A 12,806-nucleotide genomic window follows, 5' to 3' on the forward strand; every position below is an offset into this window, starting at 1 on the left:
TATCTTTGGTCTCTTGTATTCATTCGTCTTTTCCCTCCGGATGCTTTTTAGGTTTTCTCTTTATCATTGGTTTTAAGCAATTTGATGATGCTGTACTTTGGTGAGGTTTACTTCATGCCTCTTGTGCTTGGGGTTAACTGAGCTTCTTGGATATGAGGGTTTGTCTTTTACATCGAATTTGAAAAAATTTCTGCCATTCGCTCTTCATATGTATTTTGTCACATCTCCCTTGGGGACTCCAATTAGACATATATTAATCCTCCTGAAATTTTCCCACAGTTTACTGATGCTTTTAAAATATTTTTTAGCCCTTTTTCTATGTTTTACTTTGGGTAAACTCTACAGATATGGTTAAGTTAGCTTATCTTTTCTTTGGCAGTGTCTAATCTACTGCTAATCCACCCCATGTATTTTTCATCTCAAACGTATTTTTATTTTTAGAAGTTCAGTATGGGTCTTTTTATATCTTCAGTGTCTGCTCAACCTACTCAGTCTTTGCTTTACCTTCTTGAACATATGAAATACAGTTATAATCACCTCTCCAGTACTCTGGCCTATGAACTTTAGCTGCCACGTTCTACCTGGACTCTCAGCTCCAACTCCTCAACTCAGGGAGATCACTGGGCACTGTCTGATCTTCCCTTCCCTGCACTGTAGCCAGGAAGCTCTCCACACAGTAAGCTGGGAGCAAGCCTAGGGCTCATCTCATTTGTTTCCCTTCTTTCAGGAGTCTCTATCCTGCACTATCTAATGCCCAGTGTCTGAAAACTTATTTTATATATTTTGTCTTTTCTTTTAGCTGTTTGAAGCAGTAGGGTATGTCTGATCCTTAACTAGCAGCGGAAATCCAGAATGTATCTTGAATCCATGGATATCTTATCATCTCTACTGCCTTCACCATCATCCTCCCTCTCTTGGCCTGAGAGATCCTTTCTGGCCTATCTGGTCCCCTTACTACCTCTCTTGTTCCTCTCTGGTCCATTATCTACTTCATAGCCCAAATGGTCTTCTTAAAGCATAAATGAGATTATGGCACTCCCTCACTTAAAACTCCTTAGTGGTATTCTAGTGCACTTTTATTATTTATGTGGCTGCCTCGGGTCTTAGTTGCGGCATGCGGGATCTTTGCTGTGGCATGCGGGGTCTTTCACTGCAGCGCGCGGGCTCTTCGTTGTGGCACGCTGGCTTCTCTCCAGTTGTGGCACGTGGGCTCCAGAGTGCACGGGCTTAGTGGTTGAGGCGCGCGGGCTTAGTTGCCCCGCGGCATGTGGGATCTTAGTTCCCCAGCCAGGGATCGAACCTGTTTCCCCTGCATTGGAAGGCAGATTCTTAACCACTGGACCACCAGGGAAGTCCCTCTAATGCACTTTTAATAAAATCCAGATGTCTTACTTTGGTTTGCAGTGTCCTGCATGATCTGGCCCCTGCCTACCTCTCCAAATTCATCTCTTTGTTCCCTACATTTTAGCTACATTGTTTTTCCCCATTTCCCTGAATATTCCAAGCTCAGAAAGACCTCCGGGTCTTTCTGTATGTGACCAGGCAGCAGCCCCTAGCCATTGCACCAGGGAACCTACAGCAGATCCTTTCCCATGATCTACCCAGACCCATAAAATTCTCTGCATGTGGGGAGTATCCTGAGTCCTGGACCACATTCTTATCCTTTGTAGTTTTTCTTAGAAATCAACTGTTTAGCTAATGCTTTGGGATGCATTTAGGGCCTCCATTGAACCCTAAAACCAAGCACACTATCTGGCACACCTCCACTTGGACTCTTCTTCAGAGCACAACTTGTCAAGTTGTCAGGGAGGCCTCTCGGTCTCCTCATCTAAAAAGGTCCCCCTGTTATTTTCTGCCTTAATTCCCTATTCCTTTCTTAGGAATACTTACAACAGTTTCTGTTTTTTATGAGCTTGTATTTTGTCATCCTTCCCACTAAATTAAATATTCCATGAGGGGAAGGGTGAAATCTATCTTTTTCACCATTCTCAGTATCCATCACCCTAACTGTCACATAGTAAGTATTTAATAGTATTTGTTGAATGAAAGGATACTTAGTAGAGGATGTGGGACACGTGGTTCAGAGAAGGATATTTTTTTAACATGGGACAGACAAGTCTGTCTTAAGTATGCGTAAGGACTGTGCTAGCCTCTGAGTCCTGTGTTGGTGTAAGATGTTTCTTAGATCCACAACTGTAGTTGTTTCTTGATCATTCAGTTTACCCCCATGAAGGGGAAAGCATGCTTCTGAGTGTAGAGTCCTTGAATCTCAGAAGCAGAAATGGCTCTAGAGGTGACCTAGTATCTAACCCAGCAGACAGTTGTGTTCATCTGACTTCTGCTTAAATACCCCTAATGATATGTTGCTCACAATCACCTTTGGCAATCAGTTTTATTGTTCGATACTTTTGATTACCAAATGCCTTCCTTTTTGAGCTGAAATCTACCTTCTTATAACTCCTACCCCTGCTCTACTCTCTGCCTTCCAAAAAACAAATCTACCTCCAGCCCTCTTCTCTACCCATGACTGCCCTTGGTGTCTTTGTCTCCTCTGACTTTTCTCCAGCCTGTATATGCCCATCCTCTTTCTCCTTTGCCATGAATTCTAGGCCTCTCACCACCGTTCTGGTCATCCTCCACTGGGAACTCTAGTTTTTAAGGTCAGCCTTGCAATGTGATACTCAGAAGATCTGCTTCTCACTGAAAATAGCTGTGTAAGGGCAAGGTCCTTGTCTGTGTTTACCTCTGCATACCCCGTACCTAGCACAGTGGCTGGCACACAAAGGGTGCTCAACAAATGTTTGTTGAATGAATGAACGAGCTCCCTCTCATGCTGATTGTTCTCATGTCTCCAGCATTCACTGGTGAATTCACGTTGATCCTGTGAGGTTAAGGGATTTCATCTCCATTTTATAGATGCACAAGCTGAATCCCAGAAAAAACGTGGTGATCATTGACTAATCATCATGCCAGTAATAGAACTCAAGTGTTCCAGCCCCAACTTCTGATCCCTGGGCCAGTGGTTTCAAAGTTTGTTTTGTTTTAGCAGTAGAACTCCTTTTTTGCAAAGGTAAGATTATATGAAACTCTGGTATATAAAAGCTAAAACCAGAGCTGTTTCGATAGAAGCTGGGATGGGGCCGAGGCTCTACCGAGGAGCTGGGAGTTCTGCAGGGCTCTGTGGAGCACAGTTGGAAAGCACTGCAGTCTTCTGCCCTGGCATCATCCTACTGAAGGCAGCCAGGGCCTCATTTGATCAGCCTTAAGCTGACTAGGACCTCTCAGAGCCTTGGGCATGATGCTTCATTTTTCCTCTTCATCTCATTAGGATAAGATTTAATGACCTTGCCTAGTCCAGGTGCCACCAGTCCAGATTTTCAGACCTCTCAACCAGAATCCGGATTTCTTTTACCATCCTTAGCATTGGCAAGAGAAGAGACACTTACTGATTTTGCCTCACCATCTGGTGAACCCCTGGCATTGTCATCAGAATTATTCTTCACGTCTGTTAGCTCATGTGAAGTAGGTCTTTGCTGAGTAAAATGAGTACTAGAAAGGTGAGGTCATCACTGTGCTGATAAATACAGAAACTAGAGTTCATTTTCTTCTTGAGCTGTTGCAGAGAACTTCGGTTTACACTCTAACTCTGAATGAAGAATAAAATACAACTCCCCACCTTTGTAAAGTCCATCCCATTCTGTTTTCTCATTTGATGTTCTCAGCATGACAAAGGGTGAGTTTTCCCCATTTTACAGATGAGGAAACTAGTACTCAGAAAAGACAGATATCTTGCCTTGAATCACATACCTAGTGAGAGGCAGGAGCCCAGAAGTAGAACCCAGGCATCCTGTTTCCTGGATTGGATTCCTGTCCTTGTCTCAAAGTGGGACATTGCTATAGTCATCTCTCCTGGAAAATAGGAATCTGAAACCTCACCTGCAGAAATGGGGTGGGATATGGTTTAGGTATCCTAGAGCGCCTCAGAGACTTCTCTCTTCAGAACCATTTCTAGGAAAGGGCTTCATCAGTTAAATTTCCTGAGATATGGATGAATAGCTGTCTCATGCTAGATTTGACTGTAATCCCATGGTTTACCAAGCAATTCTAGGTGAGAATTAGAAAGTAGTCCTAAAATCCTAAACCGTCTTGCCAAAGAGGTCTTATTGTATACCAGACAATTTCCTTGAATTTAGCGTTCATCAGAGGCCCTGTATGAATCCCAAGCATTACCTAAACACCTAATCTCTAAGAAAAACCACAAAGGACAGTGTGATGTGGTCCAGGACCCAAGACATCCCCCAGAAGCAGAGAAGGCAGTGGCCAGAGGATCTGACTTGGTATGGGTAGAACCCAACCATGAGAGGGAGTCTGCTTCAGGTTCTGTAGTGCAAGGATTAGGGGCTGCTGCATGGAGTTGGGCCGTGGCCTGGGTGTAGAAATGTCAGGATGAGGTTCCCTTTACGAAGGCTTTCCTAGCCATTCTCTTTTGATGTTCACAAACCCCTTGGGAGAAAGGGGCCTCCCATGCTGTAGGTTAGGAGACTGAGGTCCTGAGGGAAGCACCTTGTCTGCTGAGTGGCAGAGTCAAATTCTAACCCAGATTCTGTGCTCCATGCCCATGCTCTCACTACTGTACAACCCCAGCTTCCTTGGAATGTTTCCATAACACAAGGCAAATATGAAAGGAGGGAGGAAACATAGGAGCAGATCCTTTGCAGACAGGCCTTTAGCCAGGCATCCAGAAGCATTTCTGAGGTGTCCTGCTGGCTAAGAGGGTCAGCTTCTAAAGTGCCCTCCTCTAAGCAAATGTGTCTCTTCTTCAGCACCCCTATTCCCTGCTCTGGCATCTTGTGTTAGGGCAGACTCTTCCCAGAATAGCTTTCTTTTTTTTTTTTTTTAAGGTTCTCCTTGTCAGAAAAAGCCTAAGACATCCAAACCAGAAGAAAACTCAGAGACCATCTAGTCTAAAAGGAAGTCTCTGAGAAGATCCATGTCCAGAGAGTGGCATTGGGCTTGACTAAGGCCACCTAGTGAGAGCCAGAGCCATGACTGGTACACAGGCACCCTGTGACCCAGCCCAGGGCTCTCTGCTTTGCTGCCTCTTACTCCACCCAAACAGATTCCTGGGAGCCAGCGCCCTGGCAGCCCTTTCAGGCTAGTCCCTGCTGTAACTCTGGTTTTACTGTTTTCCAGGTGAAACCTTTGCCCTGGGAAATAGTCTGGGCCGGTCCTTGGAGCCACACTCAGACTCAATGGACTCCACCTTGAATCCCACCAACCTTGTCAGCACCTCCCAAAATCTTCGAAACCCTGGGTACCGGCCTTTGCTTCCATCCTGTGGCCTCCCACTGAGCACTGCCTCGGCTGTGCGCAGGTTCTGCTCCAGGGGTAAGCTTTTCAGAGTTCTGGCTCTCCTGCCCTCTCTCATTCTTTCCTTCTTCCCTTCCTGAACCCTGGGAGGCCAGAAAGGACTTAACTCTGTTGCCTGCTGCCTGGAGGTTGGAATGGGGTCTGGGCCACCATTGTGCCTGACCAGGCCCCTGGGGAGCAATTGAAGCTCTGGGATTAGCTTGAGAATAACAGAAACTAAGAGCCAGCGACCTAGAGCCAAAGGGACAGGGAAGGAGTCCTTCATTCATTCATGAGCTATTTATTTGAACACCGTCTGTGTTTGTCATGGGGACGCAAAAATCAATCACTTCTTGTCCTTAAAGAGCTGAAAGTCTTGTGGGAGAGACAAACACTTAAATAGATAACTTGAAAACAACATCTTGAGTGTGGCTAAAGAGATACACTTTGAGTTGCATGAAAGCTGCAAGAAGGAACACCTAACCCAAGCTTGGTATCCAGGGGAAGCTTCCTTGAGAAAGTGTCTGACATTTTAAATGTTGACTATATTAATGTATTAGGAGTGGTAGGCGGGGGAGAGCTTTCCAGGGAAGAGAGTACAGCATGGACAAGGGCAAAGGGATAAGAACTAACACAGATTGTACCAGCAACTACACGCAGTTTGGTATTGCTGAAAAACAAAATGTAATTCTGGGACTTCAAAGGGAAAAGCCTGCAAGCGTCAGGGGTTGTATCATAGAGGACCTTAAATGCCACGTTAAAGAGTTTGGAGTTGATCTTGTAGGTAATGCGAAGCTCTGCAGACTTTTACTTAGAGGCAAGACCTAAACAGGTTTGTGTTTCCAGTAGATCATTGACTACTGTGTTGTGGATGGAGCTGAGGCAGGACAAGAGTAGAGAGACCGCTTAGGAGGTTACTTAGGTTTCTGGCCAGACCAGAAATGATAAAGGCCTAGATTAGGGCAGTGGTAGAAGGTTTGTAGAAGAGAGAATAGATTTGAAAACTCTTCATGAGGTAAATTGAGTCAGATTCAAGGGTTGTGAGGAAGGAGTGGGAATGTCTCCCAGGTTTCTAGAAGGGGTGACTGGATAGATGGTGGTGCCATTCACTGAGAGAGGGAACCAACCATAGAAGAGAAAGAAGGGGAGGGAGCCCGTGGGTCATCTAGGTGATACCCAGCAGGCAGTGGTTGTGCAGGTCTGATCCTCAGGGAAGAAGACTGAGCTGAAGTTAAATATTTGGGAGTCATCAGCAAATAGATGGAAGTTGAAGTTGTAGGGTGAATGACCCCCAACTCCCAGGAGTATGTCTAGAATGAAAAGAACAGTTGACCAAAGAAGGAGTTCTGGGGACCAACAAAGTTCAGGAGGAGGGAACAGGAAGAGGATCCCACCAAGGGGACAAAGGAGTAGTCAAATGTGAGGAAGAACATAAGAATTTGATACTGTGGTGGCCGGGAGTACAGAGAGTGTTTGAAGACGAGTACAACCCAAAAAGGTTCGGTAAAATAGGACTGAGAAATATCTTCTGGATATGGTGATTAGTGAGTAACTGGTGATCTTAGTAAGAGCAGCTTCAGTGGTGCTGGAGGGTGGTGAGGGCAGATTGCAGTGGGTGGGGATATCAAGGAGAGTTTGATGAGAAAAAAGGAGGTGACCTTCAAAAGAAGGTCTTCTAGAGTGGGTGCACGCTGGGCATGTGTATCAGCAGACAACTTGAGCCTTTCAAGAAGAAGAAATTCAGAATACAGGAAAGAGGAGAAAGTAAGGCCTTGTGGGTGGTAGAAAGGATTAGGGACCAGTCTTAAGACAGAAGGAGGCACACCTTGCTCCCTGAGACTGGAGGGAAAATTGGCTGTGGCCATGAGGGAATGGAGAGAGGGCTGAGTAGGGAAGGGCTCCAGAGTGCCAGGAGACTGGACCAGCCATAAAGAAGACAGGAGGAAATGGGTCAAGGAGGAGGGGATGGTTTGCAGGAAACACGAAGGTCCAGCGATGCTTGGAGCTTGGAGGCTAGTTTGCCAGTTTACAAGAGCTATGGTTTTCTGGTGTGGTTCTTAGAAACCTAGATGTGGGGTGAAAAAAGACAGTTTGAGAGGTAAGTTTTTATGTTGAGCTAGCAGAGCAGGAGGGGGCGGGGAGCGGGGGAGCAGGTACTCAGTGGAGCTGGAAGAAGAGGAGTTTAGATCATCAGCACTGGATCTGGGCAGGGTGGGGAAGAAGCAAGGCTGAGAGAAGGCTGAAGGATGGGGAGGCTGTAAGTTTGATGTGCTAAAAAGGTCTTTGTGACATAATGGTTATGGGGACATAGGTCCCCCAAGAGACCTGAAAAGGTGGGATGTTGGGGTCAGAGAGGGGGATGTTTAAAATTCCTAAGTGGATTTGTTCCAAGAGATGCAAGAACCAGACAGTAACCTTGGCAGTAAGCATTTGAAGTACAGTGGAGATGAAAGTCTCTGGAGGCAAGGCAGCTGTTGAATGGATTGCCTCTGAGGATTATGGCAGGAATTGGGGTGGAACAGAAGGTAGTGAGTTAAGTACCCAAAAGTCTTCATTTAACAAACGGCAGAAACCCAGAGATCTGCAGATGAAAGTGATCCAGAAGAGCAGACGGTCGGTACATGTCTGGCCTCTGAAGGACACGAGCTTCCGTCGGAAGATGGTCTAAAAGCAGCAGTGGGGAGACAGGAGAATGCCATTTCCACACCCACTGTGGCCTCCCCCAGTCCAGGGATGGATGAGGTGTGAAAGAATAAGACGACTCCAGTAAGCAAGGCCTGCAGTGGCAGAGGGGGTTCTCAGGAAGGCCGAGACAGGGAGAGAAGCCTGGGATGCCCCTCCCGACCCTAACCCCAGCAAGGCCCCACGTGGAGCAGCGTAAGGAGCTCTGAAGTAGAGGCAGAGCGGAGGGTTGGTGCCCTGCCTTGAGACTTAAGTCACCTCAGCTCTCAGGTCTTCGTGCTCCTCACACACAAAGAGGAGGTGGTGATACTGACCTGCTCTTTTCTCAGGCGTGTTAAATGGATCAGATGGAAGCAGGGATATGGGGTCATTTTGGAAACTAAATCATTCCCGAGGTGTGAGGGGGTTGCTATTAGTGTTCTCTCCCCCAAAGCCCTGTTTCTGTTAGGAGTGCTTCCTTCTTTTTTAACTTTATTTTCTTTACTGAAGCGCAGTTGGTTTACAGCGTAGTGCCAGTCCCTGCTGCACAGCAGGGTGACTCAGTTCTACACGTATGGGCATTTCTTTTTTAATATAATCTTTCCCATTATGGTTTATCCCAGGATATTGAATAGAGTTCCCTGTGCTCTACAGTAGGACCTTGTTGTTTATCCAACCCTACTGACATATACAATAGTTGGCGTCTGCTAGTCCCAAACTCCCAGTCCTTCCCTCCCCCGCCCCCTCCCCTTGCAACCACAAGTGTGATCTCTGTGTGTGTGAGTCTGTTTCTGTTTTGTAGACGGGCTCATCTGTGCCATATTTTAGATTCCACACGTACGTGGCATCATACTGATAGGCTGCCTCGCATGGCACTGGCCTCAGATGCCACTGTTGTCTCCCAGGCATCTCCACTCTTCCCTTGGGATACACTGGGAGTCTGTTGGCCAAGTCACAGTCTGAATCTCTCTTGACCCTGAAGGTCCTCATAAAGCTACGAGAGAATTCTCTTTGGTTGGCCCTAGAATTGTTTCTCTCAAAGAATTTAGATGACAAGTCTATGCCCTCCCTTATTTCATTGATCCATATGGTCGGGCCTCAGTTTGTCAGTCTGGCCTCTTGTGGATGCGCCCCACCTTCCTTAGTCATCCTCAGACTGAGACACTCTGCCTTGCATGAAGAGTGACCACCAGCTGTACCCATTGGGTGGAGAGAGAGACCCCTGGTATAGTCTGTCTGCAGGAACGGGCATAGGAAAAGACAGAGACAGGGCACGAACTTCTCTCCTTCCTAGCTGTGTGGTCCTGGGCAAGTCACTTCACTTCTCTGGGCCTCAGTTGCCTCATCTCTAAACTAAAGATGATGATACTTCCTTCAAAAGCTGTTTTAGGGCTTCCCTGGTGGTGCAGTGGTTGAGAGTCCACCTGCCGATGCAGGGGACACGGGTTCATGCCCCGGTCCGGGAGGATCCCACATGCCGCGGAGCGGCTGGGCCCGTGAGCCGTGGCCGCTGAGCCTGCGCATCCGGAGCCTGTGCTCCGCAACGGGAGAGGCCACAACAGTGAGAGGCCCGCGTGCCGCAAAAAAAAAAAAAAAAAACTGTTTTAAGGGTCAAATGAGCTGACGATGCTGGGAGTTCTGGGTGTATCAGGCCACTCTCAGCCACATTCGGTGCTTCCCAGTCGTCTCTTGCCTGGACTATTATAGTAGCCTCCTTTTCAACTGGTCTCCCTTGCTTCTGTCCTTGCCCCCCCTAATGACTGTTATCAACACAGACTCAGAGTATAAGTTGGTTCGTGTCACTCCTCTGCTCAAAACCAACCTTCAGAAAAGCCAGTGGTTTGTCAGTGGCTTACAAGGTCCTCTGTGATGTGCCCTGCCACTCGTCCCGCCCCACCACATACATACATACTCTCAGATGTTATTTCCTGCCATGTTCTCTTCACTCACTCTGCTCCAGCACACTGGCCTCCATGCTAACCCTTAAACATGCCAATCAGTCTTCTGCTCAAGGTCTCTGCTCAAATGTCATCTCAGAGATGCTCTCCTGACCACTGTATAAATTAGCAACTTCCTGCCTCCTGCCCTCATGGAGTGTATGTTCTAATGGAGTAGGCTAACAGACAAACATGTAAATATATAATAGTATTATATATGAGTATATATGTGTGTGTATTTATAATATCATTATATAAGTATGTGTATAATTGTGTGTGTGTGTGTGTGATTCCTAGCTCCCCTGGGTAGAGGAATTAGCTAAGATGGTCCAAGAAGCTAAGATGGACATATTCATGTGTAGTATCTGCTCCCTGCTCTCCATCATCTGTGCAGTTGGTTTCTGTCTCAGCATCGCAGTGGACTTTCAGGGCAGGGAGGAGTGGCCGGCTCACACAGCCCTCTCCAACTCCCTGTCTGCCACCCCTCTTAAAAGCCTTTGGAATTTCTATGGCGCTAATCACCCTGCTTGCTCCAGCACACCTCTCTCTGGTCTGGTCAGTGCCCAGCTACAAGCTTGAGAGGTAATATGTTCCAGTCTCTTCCCCAGGGAGCAGGAGGGGTGCCAAGCCAAGTGTGCTTCGACTTTTAGACCTGGGACCCGGAATGAAGGAATATGAGAGAAGATCTTTAGCCTTTGCAAGACATGGTTGAAGAGTAGGGCCTTTCTACTTTCACTGGTGTTTCACCTCTGACAGTTGGCTGTTGACTGGGCATCTCCTGGGTGGTGAGGATACTGACATGAGCAAGGCAGGGTCCCTGCCTCAAGACAGACCTAGTCTGGCGGGGAGACAGAAAAATATACATGGAACTATCACGTAGGATCATTCATTCATTTAGCAAACGTGTTTGAACATCTGCTGTGGCAGAGCGGGCACTCTTTTATGTGCCGTGAAAGGAAAACACTCTCCTCCTGCCTGTCTCCCTACGTTCAGTACTCTGTTCAGCACTGCTTCGCTTCCCCTGCAGACATGTGGGTTTCCACACACCAAGCAATTCTGCGATGCCAGCTGGGCCTCCTGCAGTTTTACTCAGTTCTGACACTAGCTCCCTGGAGGAAGCGTCAGATCCCACAGGATAAGGGCTTCGTCCCACAAGACTGACCCCCCCACACACATACTTCAGCTGCCAGTTCAAAGTCCACATTGTTACCTGTGCTTCTGACTGACTGGCTCTAAATGAGAGGTTCCTGTGATCCCTCCCACGGGTTTGATTAACCTGCTAGAGCATCTCACAGAGCTCAGGAAAACTGTTTACTTGCTAGATAACCAGTTTTTTATTAAAAGGATGCAATCCAGGAACAGCCCAATGGAAGAGATGCGTAGAGGAAGGTATGGGGGAAGGGGTATGGAGCTTCCGTGCCCTTCCTGGGTACACTGCTTTCCCAGTACCTCCACACGTTCACCAACCCAGAAGCTCTCTGAAGCCCTGTCCTTTGGGCTTTTATGGCGACTTCATTATATAGGCAAGGTTGCTTATGTCGTTGGCCGTTGGTGATTGAACTCAATCTCTAGCCCCTCTCCCTTCCCCAGAGGTTGGGGGGTGGGGCTGAAAGTTCCCACCCTCTAGTCACCTGGTTGGTCCCTCTGGCAACTGGCCTCCATCCTTAGGGGCTTTCTAAAAGTCACCTCATTAACATACCCAGGTGTGGATAAAAGGGACTTGCTATGATTAGCAAAAGACACCTTTATTTCTCGGACCACTTAGGAAATTCCTAGAGTTTTAGGAGTTCTGTGCCAGAAAAGGGGATGAAGACAAATACATACGTTTCTTCTTATTAATCAGAGTATCACAAGGACATAGCAGGGAATAGGAGAAGACAGATAAACATAAATGCATGGAATTACTGTAGGTTGTGATATGTGCTGGGGGTGGAGGGAACTAGAGTAACTGGATTGAGAGTGATTATGTGGGGACTGAGTACTTTTATTAGGATATCAGGGAAGGCCTCTCAGAGGAATCAATATTTGAGATGAAACCCAAGTGTTGAGAAGGAATCAGGTGTGCAAAGATGTGGGGAAAAGACAATTTTAGACAGAGGAAGTTGTGTGTCTGGGTCAAAGAATAAAAGCATGGCTTATTCAGGAGGCAGAAAGAAAGCCAGAGTGTCTGGAGCTTGGTGAGTAAAAGATGGGGGGAAGGGGGAGAGGAGATAGAAAGGGCCAGATGATGGGATACCTTCTAGACCATGGTAAGGGGTTCGACTTTATTTCAGGTACGCATTTCGAGGCCATTGCATTTATTGACATGATCCAATTACTTTTTTTTTTTTTTTTGCGGTACGCGGGCCTCTCACTGTTGTGGCATCTCCCGTTGCGGAGCACAGGCTCCGGACGTGCAGGCTCAGCGGCCATGGCTCACGGGCCCAGTCGCTCCGCGGCATGTGGGATCCTCCCGGACCGGGGCCCGAACCCGTGTCCCCTGCATCGGCAGGCAGACTCTCAACCACCACGCCACCAGGGAAGCCCAATCCAATTACTTTTTAAAGGTTGTTTTGACTGCCTTACGGAGAAAAGATTATTAGAGTGATGTGATGGGGGAAAGTGTCTAGAGATTGAGCTGTAACCAAGAGATCCATGAAGTGCTTTGTGAGACCAATTATTTCAGGATTAGACAGGAAAAGTTTCATAAAGGAGCTGATCCTTGAAGGCGACCCTTGCTTAGCTAAGTCAGAGTTTGCCAGAAAAAAAAAAAAAAGGAGAAATTGAAGGGAGAGAAGGGGGCACATTCCAGGCAGAGGGGATGAAGCATGCCAGAGATCTGTGCAGGTGATGATCATACAGAGAGCTCAGATCCCACAG

At 47.2% G+C, this 12,806-nt stretch overlaps 1 protein-coding gene across 12 annotated transcripts in view; it reads left to right on the plus strand.

Moving 5' to 3' along the window:
• Positions 1 to 12,806, plus strand: part of SCMH1 (Scm polycomb group protein homolog 1) — a 183,538-nt gene that overhangs the window by 167,849 nt on the left and 2,883 nt on the right. For 10 of the 12 annotated variants that reach the window (XR_003794262.1, XM_029226811.1, XM_029226809.1 and 7 more), the window contains one exon: positions 5,194 to 5,388. The exons of 1 other annotated variant lie outside the window; for it this stretch is intronic. Coding sequence is in view for 10 of the 11 variants with exons in the window: in XM_029226811.1 (XP_029082644.1) it covers positions 5,194 to 5,388 (195 nt within the window). In the remaining variant the exon portion in view is untranslated. Of the gene's footprint in view, positions 1 to 5,193; positions 5,389 to 8,360; positions 8,427 to 12,806 lie in introns of all 12 variants that reach the window. One more of the 12 variants, XM_029226814.1, reaches the window with a different exon arrangement.

This window comes from Monodon monoceros, unplaced genomic scaffold (assembly GCF_005190385.1).
Source record: "Monodon monoceros isolate NGI ecotype Baffin Bay Population unplaced genomic scaffold, NGI_Narwhal_1 Super_Scaffold_18, whole genome shotgun sequence".
Lineage (NCBI taxonomy): Eukaryota > Metazoa > Chordata > Mammalia > Artiodactyla > Monodontidae > Monodon > Monodon monoceros.